At 42.4% G+C, this 19,765-nt stretch overlaps 2 protein-coding genes across 2 annotated transcripts in view; both read right to left on the bottom strand.

Moving 5' to 3' along the window:
* The window catches only part of LOC106565166 (uncharacterized), a 56,051-nt gene extending 54,334 nt beyond the window's left edge, over positions 1-1,717 (bottom strand). The window contains exon 1 of the mRNA XM_082959070.1: positions 1,624-1,717. The gene's annotated coding sequence lies outside the window, so the exon portion shown is untranslated. The remainder of the gene's footprint in view (positions 1-1,623) is intronic.
* An 11,052-nt stretch (positions 1,718-12,769) lies between these two features.
* On the bottom strand, positions 12,770-18,340 carry LOC145859509 (uncharacterized). Its single transcript, XM_082959065.1, has 10 exons — positions 18,199-18,340; positions 17,806-17,850; positions 16,956-17,267; positions 16,763-16,813; positions 15,034-15,132; positions 14,853-14,871; positions 14,712-14,743; positions 14,497-14,601; positions 14,124-14,164; positions 12,770-13,979 (listed from the first exon to the last, which is right to left on the bottom strand). The coding sequence occupies exons 1-10, from the start codon at positions 18,254-18,256 to the stop codon at positions 13,887-13,889; spliced, it is 855 nt and encodes a 284-aa protein (XP_082815191.1). The 5' UTR covers positions 18,257-18,340; the 3' UTR covers positions 12,770-13,886.
* Between the last annotated feature and the right edge of the window lie 1,425 nt (positions 18,341-19,765).

The following is a 19,765-nucleotide window of genomic DNA, read 5'->3' as shown; positions in this document are numbered from 1 at the left end:
GGCTATGTGTGGAAGAAAGGAGATGCTAAATGTGTTTATGTTAATTAACGGTCAGTCACCATGAGACCGACAGTTAGTTGCTTGACAATCACTGGCTGACAAAATTTCCAGACCTCCACAGCCCTAAGAAGCACCACAAAGTACATTTAAAAGAAGAAACAAAACTAATGTGTAGCCTACCTGTTGGAAAGTGTTTAGTTGTTGGATCACTAATGTGATCTCCCACCAGATCTAAAAACATTTTGGGGATTGAAATGTGGTGTTTAGTTTGTGGGTCAGAATGAAAATAGTCATTAAAGAATATTTTAAAATCAAAGTGAGTCAGATAATGAAGACCTGCAGCCCTGATAGATTTGTTTAGATAATGACTCACCTGTAAAGCTGTACCCATCACTGCGTGGAGAGAGAGAGTTTGGTCCTGAGCTCACTCTGTAGTCACAGCTCACCTCCTTACTCCTCACTGACTGTAGACCACTGATCAGATCACTATGATTTGGAGTGAATTGACAGAACTCCTGTCTGGGTGCTGAGGTGGATTGTCTCTTCTTGATCTTTGCTGTGAAGGATGGCTGACTCTCCTCTCCAACATACAGGTTACAGGTGGTGTCAGGACTGACGGATCCAGGAATCAAACAGATGATGGTGAAGTCACATGTAACGATGGACTATAATGTCCGGTTTTGGATCTGTTGGGAAAAGACAGAGTCTCCTTTTTGCATCACTCTATTTGAATGTAATGTATATGTCACAAGTGATACTGACTCTTAGTAAAGTAATTCCTGCCATTCTCTTTATATTAAGTAACAGCATGTCTTATTTGATATCATGCCTTTTTATGAGTGCCATTTAATCATGTGTGCTATGTGTTTACAATTATTGCCGTTCATTTATTTCCTTATATTCTCTCGTGTGAAATCAAATTTAATCGCAAGACTATTTTGCTTGCTTGAATAACGTGGGGGATGATGGAGTGTGTCACTTGTCATTTAATTATAAATTCATTGTTCAAGGTTTAAGTACTCATAGATATTGTTTCACTTGAAATACGTTTCAAAAACAAAAACAATGATGTCACTGTTGTCTATTAGATGATATCAGTGCATCTACAATTATGCAGTTTAGGTTAACAAGATAACTTTGATTGATTGATGGTAATATTATGTAGTAAAAATAGTTAGACATAAAAACTTAAGTAATAAACGTTAAATAATTCCAGTATTTAACACTCACGGTGACCTTGGTAATGACCTTGGGCTTCGATGTATTGGAAGCTGTCTGGAAATAACAAAATAGGTGTTGATCAGGAAAATGTGCCTTTCTAAATAGTAAATAAACATGAGAGACAGGAACACTTTGCTGAAGTTGGTAAAGTATCATAAGTTGGTAAAGTATCATATACTACAATGGATCCATTGGCATGTTATCAAGCAGTAGCCATTCTGATCTGAACAAAATATAATGATAGAGAAAAATACATCAATAAGATGGTCAATGGAATAGGACACTTATTACAGCCATGAGATTCAGAAATATATAAAGACTTCCTGAAGTAAAATATTAAAGAGGAGAGAGAATCCTGTAGCACTAACAGATGATGGAACTTGGAATGGAGGAATAACTCACCGAAAAGGAGGATGACCAAAAACAGATGACCAGCCATATCAGGGATGAACAACGCCATTTGTCAGACATGTACAGACTGTTAGTCTGACTTAACAGAAGAAGGTGACTGTGTCAGAGAGGGTTGTTTGAATAGAGAAGTAGACGTGGAGCTTGATCACAGGAAAACCACAGATAGCAGAAACCAGTCTCATACGGCAAGTGTGGCTAATGTTGCAGAGGAACATTCAGAATAATTTATCAGTCATTATTTTTGTTGTCTGTAGCTATTTGTCTTTAACAGCTGATATTTTCCATCACTAGATGGCCTCAATTACATTTTCAAGAACAAAAAACTAGCTGTCTGAGTAAAAGATTTGTGTTTCAATTTTTCATGTTATGTTTTTAACAAACTTATTTGTGGTTGAGCTTTATGATCTCTAAAGCGTAGTAAAACGCCACTTTGATCACAGCTTGAATTGTTTGACCTGCCCAAGTGAGCAGCTCTGTTCCTGTGAGTGTCTGCGTACAGGATGAGCCTGGCAGATTAAATCAGCCCTCTTAATAGAAGTAACAGTGAGACACATGAAGAGATGGAGGAGTCTGACAGCTCAGCTGAACTAAGTCTCTCTCTCTCTCTGATGACTCCAGAAATCACTTTCCTCTGATGAAGTTCTGTGAGAATTGTATAATATAGCGGTTAGCACAAATTTACTGACAGCCTAATCGCTCCTTATTATTTCAGACAATCTCGGTTAACCCAGAACTAAAGCATTTCGTAAATGGTCAGGTGCTTGATAACGTTCTGAGTCCATGTGTGTTAAGAGAAGAGAACAGAACGAGGATCAGAACCGGAACAAAGAGCTCCACCCTTTGTCTTTGCAAGTTACAGGCAAGTCTATGGGCCAAATGTCCCAGAGTTAGATAAACTTATGGATACCATTTTTTTGTCCCTGCGTGCAGTTTGAAGTAATTTGCTAAGTAGCATTACAACAAACAGAATGCTAAAATATCCAATGAGGAACATGGTAAAATGGCACAACAGTACATTGTTTACAAACATTCAGATAGTCTTCTTACCCTGAATTGTGACTGTTGAAGACTCACTGTGTATGGATCTAACCTGCTAACCATTAATACTGTACTGCCATTGTAATACAGTACTGTACTGCCATTGTATTTTGACCTCAGCAGGTTAACTTTGACCTGTTCATCTGAGCAGCTGGGCTCCTGTAGAAGAAACACTGCGTTACAGAGACAGGAGGAGTCTGACAGCTGAACTGAGTCTCTCTCTCTGATGACTGTAGGACACACTGTCAGACTAGGCTGAGGAAGGCCTGTGAGATCAGAGGAAAATAATATTTCACACTACGGCGATGTGTTAAGTCTCGAATATTGTCTAAGTCTTATGTTCCCTTAATCAATATCATTGTACCCATAAGCTGAGAACACAGAGACAGTGAATGACATCTCCATGTTAAGTTAACTAGCCTTTTACTAAACAGATGACAGTGACTGACTAAAATATTGTTAGCACATTTCATTGAATGGGGAAACTAAAATCGTTAAAATGGAAAAACTACTTTAAAACTAAAGTGTGTGGAGATCTTACTATGTCACCTTTAACAATGTTATCTCACTAACCTTGAGCTTGGAGGGATGAAACAGCATCTAGCAATGACAAAAAGTCAAACGAGCATCTTACTCATTCTGGGAGAAAAAAACATCCTTCAAATGTCTTTGTGTGTCTTCTGTTGTCCATTTACAGTGCATTTATACAGATGCTGTACATTAGTTAAATGGAGACTGTTCATTAGCAGTAACAACTCAATCACACAGCACATAATGACTTACATTTCACATGCTGATTATTTAATTGTTTTATATACAGTACCATAAATGAACATTTGTACAGCATGGTCAACCAACCGGCAGGTCAGTTTTCTTAGGTGACGAGAGGTGGATATTATACTATAGGAGAGTAATCATAGCTATGATACATAGTGAAAGTATGCATGTGAGCTCAGTTCTTCATGTGTAGTTTATAACCAGACATACAGTACTATTAACATAGAGACCAGCCCTCATACAAGTCTGAAAGAAAGTCACCTTTATTGAATGAATATAAACAAGACTGAGAGAGAGAGAGGGAGAAAGAGGAAAAACATGCATCTTTCCACATCCAAAGATCTTGAGATGGCTTTTGAGCATTCACAAGGCCAAGCAAGGTCTGCTTTATATTCTTGTACTACGGGAATTATTTGACCGCAGCCCCAATTGAAAACCCTGAATGAATATAACATGAATATGAAGAATATCAATAGTTTTTCATCGCTCTGCTAATGTACAGTATGATTTCCTGTGACATATTTCATTTCCAGGATCTCCTCCAACTGTTTCCTGCTTGTCAGGTGACCGTCTCTCTCCCGCAGGGACTGCTGGGTAGATGAGAGGCGCTGCTTGGTGGCATCCAGCTCCTGTCTGGTCGTCTCCAGGGTGTTCATCTTCTCCTCCAGCTGACACACAAACAGAGGAGATTCTCTCTCTCTCCTCTCTCTCTCTCTCTCTCTCTCCTCTCTCTCTCTCTCTCTCTCTCTCTCTCTCTCTCTTCTTAAACTATGATGAGAAATCTTTCACTTTCTGTCTCACACAAACACTATATATATATATTTCGGAGGGGTTTGCCCGAGCCCTCCGAAGTTGCGGAGGGGTCGGGCAAACCAGTTGTGGCGGCGTCAGACGGATCAGTTGTGGTGGTGTTGGACGGGCCAGTTGCAGCTGCTGAAGTTGCGGCGGTGTCGGACGGACCAGTTGTGGCAACGTAGACCTCGGAAACTGGGGCCGGATTCACGAAAGATTACTTACGAAAAAACGTAAAAAGTTTCTTAAGTGACATTGACATTAGTGACGTGCTTGAAACCAATAAATAAGCCTATGTGACAGGGATGATAGGATTTGGTTATTTTGTTGTTTTTCACACATTAGTCATTATAGCCATCAGACTAGCTATATCAAAACCAAAAATGGATAACCAAGGAAAGCGCAATAAAAACTTCAGCAAACAAGAGCTTGAAGTGATGGTGGAGGAAATAGCAACCAGGAAAAGGTTACTGTTGGGGAGACTTCATAACTGCGGGGTCACTGCAGAGACCAAAAAGAGAGGATGGGCGAGAGTGGCCAAGTCTGTCTCTGCTGTCGGGGGTATGGAAAGGGACAGTGACGCTTAAAAAATAAGTGGTCCGACATCAAGTCGGTTGCTAAGTAGAAGGGAGCTGAGAGACCATTCATGTGGACAAGCTGGAGGAGAAGGTGTCGTCCATGATAGGAGAGGCGGTGGTAGAGGCACTGCGCAACCGGTAAGTTAGGTAGCTCTGTTAGCTAGCTAATGCATAATGACATTAGCCAACATAGCTAACGACGTTAACATTAGCTAAATTATTCAAGTTCTTCTTTGTAAATTGACGAGATAGCGCTAGCTATTTAACACTTGTAGAATATTGTAATATATTGTTAATCATTTATAGGCCAGACATGCACCTGTATTAGGAAGGTATGTTTGTATTAATTAAGTACCATTAGACATACACCTGTATTAAATCAAATCAAATCAAATGTTATTAGTCACATGCGCCGAATACAACAGGTGTAGACCTTACAGTGAACCGCTTACTTACGAGCCCCTAACCAACAGCTCAGTTTCAAATACGGATAAGATAAGAGATAAAAGAGATAAAAGTAACAAGTAATTAAAGAGCAGCAGTAAAAAATAACAATATATACAGGGGGGTGCCGGAACAGAGTCAATGCCATGATGTCATGATTACTATATATATTTGTTAACCTTTGTATGCTTGCAATGTGCAATGATGGAAAAGTACTGGGTAATGGAGCTGTACTGCTTTAGTTCTCAGGCTGAGAACTGTCTGCACCTGCTGATAGTCACGCAACCTCAAGTGCGGCTTATAGTAGATTGAGAAACCACAGTCTAGACATGTTTTTCTAATCTTAGATACATTGTATCTAATCCAATGCAACGATGTTAAGGTATGATTGAAGGTAGGTTGTCCACATCCAGTAGTATAAAGAGTGGTCAGGGCGTGACAGGGGGTGTTTTTGTGTCTGATCTATGTTTTCTAGTTCTATGTTTAAATTCTAGATTTATATTTCTATGTTTGGATTATTTGGGGTTGATCTCTAATTGGAGGCAGCTGATCCTCATTGCCTCTGATTAGAGATCATATTTATGTAGGGGTTTTTCTCATTGTCATTTGTGGGTTATTGTCTTTTGAGTAGTGTGTTGTCCTCTCTGCGTCACAGGTTTTTGTAATTCTAGTTTATTAGCTGTATTGCATTCAGTTTTACTTTTAATAAATATGTGGAACTACGAAAACGCTGCATCTTGGTCCGCTCCTTATAACAACCGTGACAGAGCGTTGTCTCCTGTTTAGCCACTCAGATCTTTACTATAGGCTACTGAGGTATTCTGTATGTGAATATCTGTCTGCAATTGCATTTTATTGCTAAGGAGTTTTATACCAAGGTTCCTGTGTCTGTGTCATCTATCTAAAATACTGAATGTTAAAGGAAACTTACATCACCCCATGCAAAGGACCACCCAACATTTGGCGAGCTTGCCAGGAGTGAGTGACCACTGATCTTCGTCCCACTGTGCAGCACATCAAATTATAAGGTAAACAGACGCCTGTTAAACCAAAGGTCTGAAATTAGAAGAAGCACTGTGTGGTTGATGACTCATTCCAGTATGTAAGTGGCACCTCACTCATGGGGTTGATAATTACAGGAACAGTCGGTACCTAATTTTATGTACAAGCCAGTAATATAAGGTATATGTGATAAATGACACAGAACCTCAGGTGTAATAGTTAGAAATTCCCGAGGGTCTAATGGAACCTTGTGTGAGGAACTTGGTTATAGATTAGGATGAACCAAGTCAGTACTGAGGTACTGGGTGACAAGTGATTGAGGGAAGGCACAGGTTTTTAAAGAATTGTTGTGTATGGTGTTCTTACCCCAGGGAAGACACTGGATTTATGTATGGTGACCTTACAACTAAGGGAAGACACTGGATTTATGTATGAGGGAAGGATTTTTTTTTTTTATATACACTGCTCAAAAAAATAAAGGGAACACTTAAACAACACAATGTAACTCCAACTCAATCACACTTGTGAAATCAAACTGTCCACTTAGGAAGCAACACTGATTGACAATACATTTCACATGCTGTTGTGCAAATGGAATAGACAACAGGTGGAAATTATAGCCAATTAGCAAGACACCCCCAATAAAGGAGTGGTTCTGCAGGTGGGGACCACAGACCACTTCTCAGTTCCTATGCTTCCTGGCTGATGTTTTGGTCACTTTTGAATGCTGGCGGTGCTTTCACTCTAGTGGTAGCATGAGACGGAGTCTACAACCCACACAAGTGGCTCAGGTAGTGCAGCTCATCCAGGATGGCACATCAATGCGAGCTGTGGCAAGAAGGTTTGCTGTGTCTGTCAGCGTAGTGTCCAGAGCATGGAGGCGCTACCAGGAGACAGGCCCGTACATCAGGAGACGTGGAGGAGGCTGTAGGAGGGCAACAACCCAGCAGCAGGACCGCTACCTCCGCCTTTGTGCAAGGAGGAGCAGGAGGAGCACTGCCAGAGCCCTGCAAAATGACCTCCAGCAGGCCACAAATGTGCATGTCTGCTCAAACGGTCAGAAACAGACTCCATGAGGGTGGTATGAGGGCCCGACGTCCACAGGTGGGGGTTGTGCTTACAGCCCAACACCGTGCAGGACGTTTGGCATTTGCCAGAGAACACCAAGATTGGCAAATTCGCCACTGGCGCCCTGTGCTCTTCACAGATGAAAGCAGGTTCACACTGAGCACGTGACAGACGTGACAGAGTCTGGAGACGCCGTGGAGAACGTTCTGCTGCCTGCAACATCCTCCAGCATGACCGGTTGGGCGGTGGGTCAGTCATGGTGTGGGGTGGCATTTCTTTGGGGGGCCGCACAGCCCTCCATGTGCTCGCCAGAGGTAGCCTGACTGCCATTGGGTACCAAGATGAGATCCTCAGACCCCTTGTGAGAACATATGCTGGTGCGGTTGGCCCTGGGTTCCTCCTAATGCAAGACATTTACATTTTTTATTTTTTTTATTTTTTACATTTTAGTCATTTAGCAGACGCTCTTATCCAGAGCGACTTACAGTAGTGAATGCATACATTTCATACAATTTCATTAAAAAAAAAAAATTCTGTGCTGGCCCCCCCGTGGGAATCGAACCCACAACCCTGGTGTTGCAAACACCATGCTCTACCAACTGAGCTACAGGGAAGACAATGCTAGACCTTATGTGGCTGGAGTGTGTCAGCAGTTCCTGCAAGAGGAAGGCATTGATGCTATGGACTGGCCCGCCCGTTCCCCAGACCTGAATCCAATTGAGCACATCTGGGACATCATGTCTCGCTCCATCCACCAACGCCACATTGCACCACAGACTGTCCAGGAGTTGGTGGATGCTTTAGTCCAGGTCTGGGAGGAGATCCCTCAGGAGACCATCCGCCACCTCATCAGGAGCATGCCCAGGTGTTGTAGGGAGGTCATACAGGCACGTGGAGGCCACACACACTACTGAGCCTCATTTTGACTTGTTTTAAGGACATTACATCAAAGTTGGATCAGCCTGTAGTGTGGTTTTCCACTTTAATTTTGAGTGTGACTCCAAATCCAGACCTCCATGGGTTGATAAATTGGATTTCCATTGATTATTTTTGTGTGATTTTGTTGTCAGCACATTCAACTATGTAAAGAAAAAAGTATTTAATAAGATTATTTCTTTCATTCAGATCTAGGATGTGTTGTTTAAGTGTTCCCTTTATTTTTTTGAGCAGTGTATGTATCATTGCTGGGATTATAGATTTGGTGTGACGGAAAGAGACCCTGGAGACAGGCTGGGGAGTATCGGCAACCGCGGGTGACGAGGAGAGCACCGAGCTACGCAGAAATGCGCACGGTGTCGCCCATACGCACGCACAGTCCTGGCTGCCGGGCGAGAGTTGGCCGGCAGCCAGGGCGAAGTGCGCCGACGCAGCGCATCTGGCCACCAGTGCGTCTCCTCCGTCCAGCTTATCCTGCGCCTGCTCTACGCACGGCAGCCCTCACTCTCCAGCACAGCCCAGTTTGCCCTGTGCCTGCGCCCCGCCCGTGCCGGGCTACAGTGACCTCTCAGCCAGGACAGGGTGTGCCAGCCCTGAGTTGCAGACCGCCGGTACGCCTCCACGGCCCAGTGTGCCCCGTGCCCGCTCTGCGCACCCAATCCCCAGTCCGGGGAGACCGGTCCCAGCTCCACGCAGGAGGCCTCCAGCGACGCTCCTCAGCCCTGAGCCTCCAGCGACGCTCCTCAGCCCGGAGTCTCCAGCGACGCTCCTCAGCCCGGAGTCTGCAGCGACGCTCCTCAGCCCGGAGTCTCCAGTGACGCTCCTCAGCCCGGAGTCTCCAGCGACGCTCCTCAGCCCGGAGTCTCCAGTGACGCTCCTCAGCCCGGAGTCTCCAGCGACGCTCCTCAGACCGTTGTCTCCAGCGACGCCTCTCAGCCTGGAGCCTCCAGCGACACTCCTCAGCCCGGAGTCTCCAGCGATGCCGTGCAGCCCAGAGTCTTCTGAAAGGGAGCTACGCCCAGAGCCAGAGCCACCTCCGTAGTGGGAGGATTGGGAAGGGGTGGGTGTAGCACAGGGACTGTCGTTGACGGTGGCCACCCTCCCTTCCCTCCCTTTAGGTTTGGGGTTGTTTTTGTGGGGTTTTTGTTTTTGAGGTGCATTCGGGGTCTGCACCTTGGGGGGGGGGGGGGGGGTACTGTCACGTGCTGACCAGTAAATGGGGTTATTTGTCATTGTAGTTTGGTCAGGGCGTGGCAGGGGGTGTTTGTTTAGTGTGTTTTGGTGTTTTTGGTTTAGGTTCTATGTTTTCTATTTCTATGTTTAAATCTAGTTTTCTATTTCTATGTTGGGTTTTTGGCAATGACCTCCAATTATAGGCAGCTGGTTGTCGTTGTCTCTAATTGGAGGCCATATTTAGTTGTGTTTGTTTCACTTGTGTTTTGTGGGTGGTTATTTCCTGTATAGTCTGTGCACCTTATGGGACTGTTTCGTCGTATGTTATTTTGTTTAAGTGTTATCTTTAAATAAATTAAGTATGAGCACTTTACCCGCTGCGCTTTGGTCCAATCCTTACGACACCTATGACAATTGCGTATTGGGAAAGACATGTTGTGAGTTTACTCTTCCATTACATCCACAAGAGAGGAGACAGGGAGACCCCCGTACTCAAGTTAAAATACAATTGAAACCAATTGTGGTTATACAGTATGTGGAACCATTTACAATAGCGTAGTTAGTGAAAATAGAAAATAGAACTGAGTTGGTTTTATCATCCTATATTAAGTTCTACTACCCGTATACGAGGATAGAACTGGGGTTTTCTACAGTACCATACAGATAAGTCACTCAGTCCACATGACATAGAACCTGATTAAAACAAAATCACGGGGCTCTGTGACAGATTCAACCAAGGGCAGTGCAGAGACAGTGGGTCCCACACCAATGAAACATATTCATCCTAAACAATATTTACAGGACAAATACCCCTACTTGAAAACCGACCTGGACTGGGTGTTTTGTAAATGGAATAAATGGACAAACAAAGAAGAAAAGTACAGGTATCCGGTCACAGGAACATTTGATAAGACTAAGTGTGATGTTATAAGTGACATAGTCAAGGGAAGTCAAGCCAGTAAGAAGAAGAGTAATAAGAAGGTTACCATACTGTCAGCCACTATATTGGGACTAATTCGGACTGAAGGGGAGACGTTTTATGCTCAAAGTCAGTTGAAACAGTTGAAGAGTCAATGGGTGGCGGAACAAGGGAAAAAGGGGGACCCAGGATATGGGCCCCTTCACCCTACAGCTCCCCCACCTTCTGAAGATAATGAAGGAGGTGTGGAAGTGAGAAGGTTTATACCCTTTAATACCTACTGGTTCAAAGGTAATTATTAAGGGGGAACTAATGAAAGAAGGTGAAGAAGGGTTAAAGGGTGAGAGTCTACAAACGGGAGAAAAAGAATAGAACGAGATGAAGAAAAAAGTTTCAGTAATTGGTAAATTGCGGAATTCATGTCCCCCGTGTCCTTGTCAACCCCTCTTGGAAACCCAGGCAAAGACAAAGACAGGAAGATTCCGCATATGGCCAGCAATTCATGTAAGGACAGTAGTGGACCCTGAGTTCCGGAGAAGGACTGGGAAACAGGCAGTAAGAAAATAGTAGCATACAAACTAGTGAGAAATGCCAGACATATGGAAGAACAAAGTTTGGAACGTGTAAAATGAAACTGTGTTTTCGAAGAACAATGGAAATACTTAAGGCGTAAAGTCCGCGTTCACCGAAAAACAACTGAGGGAACAACAGGATGATGATTCTGAGGAAAACATGAGTAGACTATCTGACTATACATTTGGACCCGACTCAGATATCAGAGATTGGATAGATAACCTGAAACAGGAATGGCTTGAGGAATTGGGAGACCATTCTGAAGCCACCAAGAACATGTTTTATAACATAGCCTGCCACAACCTCCCAGAGTAAGTACAGACGCAACTGAGGGATGTCGTGGGCTGAGATAGAAAGGCGGGTAGGGAACACAAGGATTATATGAGACACCACTGTTAGAACTGGCTTCGTGATAAGAAAGCAGAGAAATCAAGAAAACAGGGGCTTGATGGCACAGTAAAAAAGGCCCAATTGGAGGAGAGCAATACAGGAGGTGAGCCTGACATGGTGATGATGAACACTCCTGCTCCTCCAGTGCCCCCAAGTCGACATGCGCCGCAACCACAGCCCAAAGTACCTTATGCACAATTTCCCCCTCAGACCTATGGGAACCCACAACCATGGGGCCCACCATCACCCAGAATGCCACCTATGCAATGCTGGGGTTGTGGACAATTTGGACACACGAGGAACCAATGTCCACAAAATCCTCAATATCAAGGATGGGCTGCAACACCTGGAGTGAACCGAAGAGGGAGAGGAAATTTCAGAGGAGGAAACAGAGGAGGATACCAACAACAAGGTGGATATCAGCAGCAACCCAAAATCTATGGAGCACCTCCCCAGCAGGCACAAGGAGGTTACCAGCCTGGTCCTGGCCACCAAGGAGGACGCGGTGGAAATCAACCACCGAGAGGGGGAAGAGGAGGTGTCTGGCCACAAGGAAATCAGAACACCTTTTCCTGACAATCAGCAATAAAGAGGCCCAGACCCTTTCCTCCAGTGTCCCCAGTACATATTCGAAGATGGGAAAAAAGACCTGACCTCTCTGACACTGCCCTGACTGATGCTGACATGGAGCTTTTCGTTGACGGTTCTGCATATATATTAAGGCAAATGAAAGTTCACATGTTCCAGAAAGCATTTCTGCCAAAAAACGAACTTTGATCAAAAAATGATGTTACGTTCAAATGCCTTTGCTGCGAAGTAGTGACGCGCAACATATGCCTAGTTTCCTGAAACGAGTCACAAATGTGATAGGCTGAAGTTTCAGAAGGACAGGATGAGGCAAGAGTCTTGTGAAACTTTCCACCCTGCTGTGGTGTGTGGGTGCATGTGTATGTGTGCACTTGCACACACCTGTTTTTAGGTGTGGATACGTGACAGCATATATGTACTGGTTTGTATGGTATCTGTTGACTGTCTTTACCCCCCTCACTGTAGAATTGACCACAATACAAAGAATCTGGTTGCAAGAGCAAAAATATCAATTTCCTTGACTACCTACTGTATAGTCCATAACACCAATGGTTGGTTTCCCAGACCCAGATTAAGCCTACCATTGGAGTAAAAATATGTAAATTGTCCATTGAACATGCTTTTTAGTTCAGGATTAGGCATTAACTGTCTCTGGGAAACCGTCCCAAAGAGGTTCTGTTCGATGACAAGGTAGTTAAAAGGACTGAAAGAAACATTTAGGAAAAAGAGCACCTTGATCTTCACCAATGGCCTGAAAACGATGACATAGATAACAGTACATATTTTTACCATTATCTTGAATAATCAAGATCAAAATCAAATAATGTCAAATACTAACAAAGACGAGGGAATGGTTGAAGTCAATTTATTCTGCTTACTTTTTATGTTTTAAAGAGGAGAACATTTCAAACAGATCAAAAAAGCATAGGATTTTTTATTTGCTGCACCTCACAAGACATGCCACAAGAGGTCTCTTCACAGTCCCCAAGTCCAGAACAGACTATGGAAGGCGCACAGAACTAAATAGAGTCATGACAACATGGAACTCTATTCCACATCAAGTAACTCATGCAAGCAGTAAAACTAGATAAAGAGAACTCCTTATGAAACAGAAGGGGACTGTGAAGCAACATAAACATAGGCACACACAGGCACGATAGCATACACACACGTACACATGGATTTTGTACTGTATATATGTGGTAGTGGTGGAGTAGGGGCCTGAGGGCACACAGTCTGAATGTATTGTAATGTTTTTAAAATGTTATAAACTGCCATAATTTTGCACAGCAGGAAATGCAAATGTATAGTGTATGTAGACTTCTAAAGTTTGTAATTTCTACTTTGAAATTTCAGACTAAACTAGCCCTAAAAACAATTCCATACATTATAATCCACATAATAATTCACATTTCCAGATGCTGCATGATCATTTTTATGCAGTAGCAATCTGGCTCAAATTAAGATCCTACGTCTGTAAACTAACAAGATCAAGATGGTCAATCGAAGCGATTCTCCAATGTTAACTGGATGAAATCATGAAGGTTATGGTCACACACCATTTACAAATTAACTGCTACGCAGTCATTGGACTAAAAGGCTAGAATGTGTCTACACCACTGCACATTGAAGGGGAGACTGAAGTGAAAAATGTGCAACTTTAAAGTTAATGTCTTGCAATTCTACTAATTTTGCCATGGGGCGGAGAAACCTTTGCAGTTATAAAGCAAATTTTCTACAATTCTACACAGTATGACATGAGGTTGAAAGAAAAAATTCAGTATTAGGTGCTAATTACCTCCAGTTCTACACATTTTACCATGGGATGGCGGCCCTTTATGATGCTTATGCCTAGAAACGGTACTGCAGTAGATGTATTAGATACTTATTTACAGTAACATGATGTGTGATGAATAAAGGACATCCTGAAAGAAAGAGTATTTCTGTGAGACATACAGAGAGCCAGTGGTGTAGTGTCAGTGTGTCTGCAGAAGACTGTACAACCCATCTGGCTGGGCTGAGGTTGCTGGTCTGTCGGGGATTGAGCTGTATACGTGGTACGTATCAGACTAGAGAAAAGAAACAGACAGTTTAACTTCAGTCCTTTAATTCTACAGTACTGTAAATGTAATGTCATTTAAAAGGATGTAACATCAATCTGAAACTGAGAGCCGATCACAATTGCCAAACACGGTGGGTGATTCTGAACTTACATTGTCTTTTTCAGATGACTGTCCATTCTCTTCAACAGGGCCTGTACAACACAGAGGGAGCCTGAGTTAGAGTTTCTGTGTATTTCTGTGTGTGTGCGTGTGTGTGTGTGCGCTCACACGTAAGTGTGGGTGTGGTTGTGTGTGTTACTTTGCTATGCTTAATGTCACTTCACACTTCTCTTCCTGTCTCAAACCACCTTGTAGACTTACAGCTCTGATCTCGTGCATTCAAGATGCTCTGACTAACACCTTATTTGATGTTTTAAGTTAGTACAGTTGACATTGAGTGACAAAGTGTTATGGTGCTGAGGGTTCCAAATTCCCGTCCCAGGTCAGGAAGACAGGGACAGAAGACAATCTGATTCAAACTCACTGGAGGGTGATAACGTGGACGGTACAGTGGTGATGAGAGAATAGATCCCAGCATCCCTTAGATCCAACATGGCTGCACTGCTCACAGCTCCCATCACCAAATCACCTACAACAGAAACAAAATTAAAATGTAATTACAATTTGTGTTTGTACATGCATGTGTGTAGTTGTGTTAGTAGTGTGTGCAGTGTTTGATGTATTTTGTTTGGAACATACATTGGCTCTGATCATCCTGTCTGGTTGTAGGTCTGTACAACATAAAAGTATAAGAAGGTTGTGGTAAGAACATCTCATCATGGACAATACAGAACTAAAGGTTGATACAATCTGCATCATATTCAGAAGGGGAATTCTTACCTCTGAGAATTGTTCTTCTCTGAAAAACAAATTAGGCTAAATTAATTATATTCAATATAGCCTACCCTATTCAATATGACCAAAAGGAGTTGAAAGATTAACCCATGTCAAAGGCAATTAGATTAATATGAGAAGGAAAATGTTTGCAAATTATTTGTTATGCAGAATCAGAAGTACTCACTGGTCCTCCTCCAGAGATAGACAGCTGTCAATCCCATCAGCAACACACCCACTCCAGAAGCCACACCCACTGCTCCCTGCCATATTCCCACAGCTGTTTCTGTTTGGTGACATTGGGAAGGACATTAGCTTGTATTCCCAGGGTCAATACTGCATCTCAAGAGTTGATCTACATTTATATTGTGAGGTGGTATGTCTCAGTTGTTTCATTTGTCTAAGAAAATACAATTAGTCAGCTGGAGATGGATGCTTACCCACAACAATTTATTTGAATAACAGTTAACACACAACACAATTTATTATGCCAATAAACTAAAATCGTGTGGCCACTTTGGGGTGTCAGTTGTCAAAGTAGAACTAGTATTCGAACCTGGTGCAAGGCAAAGTCATTGGATCTGATTATACAAAATAAAGGTATCTATATGGGTTGATTTAATTAATGAAATATCATCCTCTTTTCTTAAATCAGGGGAAATGTTTTAATAAAAAAAATGGGTAAGATGAAGCTATTCTATTGTTTAGGTTTTATCTGCTAACTAGAGAAAGACGACCAACACACCTGATGTAGGATTATTACTATGTCTGGAATATTTATTACTCGCACAGAATAGAATAGGTAGAATTTTGTACTTTGGGGGATAGTAGATTGACATAGGCTAGTGCTTTTGCTGTTCGTTAGGCCTCTTGTTGGCTGACGAAAAGTAAATGTGTAAAAAGTAAATGTGGACAATTCTTCTAATATCTTAAATAGGCACCTCGGAATTGGGCAAGGATGCGCACAGTTGCATCCCTGCTGTGTCTGTTTTAACTTGTAGACTGTGAGAAAGACCCGATCAGGTGACAGAGCCTTGTGAGTGAAAAAGCTTTGGACAGCGCAGCACACTCAGGGAGAAGGGCGCAATGCAGCACTCCGGGCCGCAAAAGGCATGGATTTTTTTAGGAGCATTACGGCAACATAGGGGATGCCGCCATGTAATTCGAGGCATTTACAATGGCTTGTCAAATAGTGAATGAGAGACTACTGGGGTGTGTACAGCCTGCGCAAAAAACAGAGCAGAGATCATGCCTTTCAAGCAACGTTTTTCAAATCATCATTAGAGTCTCATCATTCAGCCTTACTGTGTATTAAAAATCTAAACATGTAGCCCATCGTTTGTAGAACAACTATATTTACATTAATAACTCTAAATTAAGCATTTAAGAGTACTTATTTCTTTGTTAAGCGCTCAACACAGGATAGCCATGTGCACACTCCCTCAAATCCTTTAAGAAAATATTTATATTAAATGTTTTTACTTTGTTCAATTGTATTCTTAATACTATAAAATAATACAAAATAATACCACAGAATTTTTAGCACATCTTGTCTGCTAAATGAATTAGTGTAGCCCACAGCCATTCGGCATAGCCACATCAGGATCTAACAGAAGGACAACTCAGAGTATGCTCTTCTTTTCTTCTGAAATAGATTAAATATTCTTCATATGATGTTTCTGTAGACCTGTCTAAAATAAATTATGGATTTATTAGACTTTTTAAAATGGCTTGTAGGCTATGTGTGGAAGCCAGGAGATGCTAAATGTGTTTACGTTAATTAACGGTCAGTCACCGTGAGACCGACAGTTATTTGCTTGACAATCACTGCCTGACAAAATTTCGAGACTGTCACAGCCCTAAGAAGCACCACAAAATACATTTAAAAGAAGAAACAAAACTAATGTGTATCCTACCTGTTGGAAAGGGTTTAGTTGTTGGATCACTAATGTGAACTCCCACCAGATCTGAAATCATTTTGGGGATTGAAATGTGGTGTTTAGTTTGTGGGTCAGAATGAAAATAGTCATTAAAGAATATTTTAAAATCAAAGTGAGTCAGATCATGAAGACCTGCAGCCCTGATAGATTTGTTTAGATAATGACTCACCTGTAAAGCTGTACCCATCACTGCGTGGAGAGAGAGAGTTTGGTCCTGAGCTCACTCTGTAGTCACAGCTCACATCCTTACTCCTCACTGACTGTAGACGACTGATCAGATCACTATGATTTGGAGTGAATTGACAGAACTGCTGTCCGGATGCTGAGGTGGCTTTTCTCTTCTTGATCTTTGCTGTGAAGGATGGCTGACTCTCCTCTCCAACATACAGGTTACAGGTGGTGTCAGGACTTACGGATCCACGAATCAAACAATTGACGTTGAAGTACACATCAAAATGGACTGCAATGTCTGGTTTTGGATCTGTTAGGAAAGAACAGAGACTCCTTTTTACATCACTCTATTTGAATGTAATGTATATGTCACAAGTGATACTGACTCTTAGTAAACTAATTCCTGCCATTCTCTTTATATTAAGTAACAGCATGTCTTATTTGATATCATGCCTTTTTATGAGTGCCATTTAATCATGTGTGCTATGTGTTTACAATTATTGCCGTTCATTTAATTCCTTATATTCTCTCGTGTGAAATCAAATTGAATCGCAAGACTATTTTGCTTGAATAGCGTGGGGGATGATGGAGTGTGTCACTTGTCATTTAATTATAAATTAATGTTCAATGTTTAACTACTCATAGATATTGTTTCACTTGATATACTTTTGAAAAACAAAAACAATGAAGTCACTGTTGTCTATTAGATGATATCAGTGCATCTACAATTATGCAGTTTAGGTTAACAAGATAACTTTGATTGATAGATGTAATATTATGTAGTAAAAATAGTTAGACATTAAAACTTATGTAATAAACGTTAAATAATTCCAGTTTTTAACACTCACGGTGACCTTGGTAATGACCTTGGGCTTCGATGTATTGGAAGGTGTCTGGAAATAACAAAATAGGTGTTGATCAGGAAAATGTGCCTTTCTAAATAGTAAATAAACATGAGAGACAGGAACACTTTGCTGAAGTTGGTAAAGTATCATAAGTTGGTAAAGTATCATATACTACAATGGATCCATGGGCATGTTATCAAGCAGTAGTCATTCTGATCTGAACAAAATATAATGATAGAGAAAAATACATCAATAAGATGATCAATGGAATAGGACACTTATTACAGCCATGAGATTCAGAAATATATAAAGACTTCCTGAAGTAAAATATTAAAGAGGAGAGAGAATCCTGTAGCACTAACAGATGATGGAACTTGGAATGGAGGAATAACTCACCAAAAAGGAGGATGACCAAAAACAGATGACCAGCCATATCAGGGATGAACAACGCCATTTATCAGACATGTACAGACTGTTAGTCTGACTTCACAGAAGAAGGTGACTGTGTCAGAGAGGATTGTTTGAATAGAGAAGTAGACATGGAGTTTGTTCACAGGAAAACCACAGATAGCAGAAACCAGTCTCATACGGCAAGTGTGGCTAATGTTGCAGAGGAACATTCAGAATAATTTATCAGTCACTATTTTTGTTGTCTGTAGCTATTTGTCTTTAACAGCTGATGTTTTGCATCATTAGATGGCCTCAATTACATTTTCAAAACCAACAAACTAACTGTCTGAGTAAAAGATTTGACTTATTGGTTTCATGTGTTTGACAACTGTATTTGTGGTTGAGTTTGAGTTTTATTAATCACTCCTTGTAATTTCAGACATTCTCGGTTAACCCAGAACTAAAGTCTTGTGTAATTGGTCAGATGCTTTATTTGTGTACTGAGTCCATATGTGTTTAGATAAGAGAACAGAACAAGCATCCGAACCTGAACGAGGAGCTCGACCCTTTGGCTTTGCAAGTTTTTCATTTTTTTCATTTCATTTAAGTCATTTAGCAGACGCTCTTATCCAGAGCGACTTACAAATTGGTGCATTCACCTTATGATATCCAGTGGAACAACCACTTTACAATAGTGCATCTAAATCTTTTAAGGGGGGGGGGGGGGGGGGGGGTTAGAAGGATTACTTTATCCTATCCTAGGTATTCCTTAAAGAGGTGGGGTTTCAGGTGTCGCCGGAAGGTGGTGATTGACTCCGCTGTCCTGGCGTCGTGAGGGAGCTTGTTCCACCATTGGGGTGCCAGAGCAGTGAACAGTTTTGACTGGGCTGAGCGGGAACTGTGCTTCCTCAGAGGTAGGGGGGCCAGCAGGCCAGAGGTGGATGAACGCAGTGCCCTTGTTTGGGTGTAGGGCCTGATCAGAGCCTGAAGGTATGGAGGTGCCGTTCCCTTCACAGCTCCGTAGGCAATCACCATGGTCTTGTAGCGGATGCGAGCTTCAACTGGAAGCCAGTGGAGAGAGCGGAGGAGCGGGGTGACGTGAGAGAACTTGGGAAGGTTGAACACCAGACGGGCTGCGGCGTTCTGGATGAGTTGTAGGGGTTTAATGGCACAGGCAGGGAGCCCAGCCAACAGCGAGTTGCAGTAATCCAGACGGGAGATGACAAGTGCCTGGATTAGGACCTGCGCCGCTTCCTGTGGTAGGCAGGGTCGTACTCTGCGAATGTTGTAGAGCATGAACCTACAGGATCGGGTCACCGCCTTGATGTTAGTGGAGAACGACAGGGTGTTGTCCAGGATCACGCCAAGGTTCTTAGCACTCTGGGAGGAGGACACAAGGGAGTTGTCAACCGTGATGGCGAGATCATGGAACGGGCAGTCCTTCCCCGGGAGGAAGAGCAGCTCCGTCTTGCCGAGGTTCAGCTTGAGGTGGTGATCCGTCATCCACACTGATATGTCTGACAGACATGCAGAGATGCGATTCGCCGCCTGGTTATCAGAAGGGGGAAAGGAG

The sequence above is a fragment of the Salmo salar genome, chromosome 12 (assembly GCF_965601325.2).
Source record: "Salmo salar chromosome 12, fSalSal1, whole genome shotgun sequence".
NCBI lineage: Eukaryota > Metazoa > Chordata > Actinopteri > Salmoniformes > Salmonidae > Salmo > Salmo salar.
The sequence above is the reverse complement of the archived record's forward strand: the minus strand, read 5'-3'. Positions and strand labels throughout refer to the sequence as shown.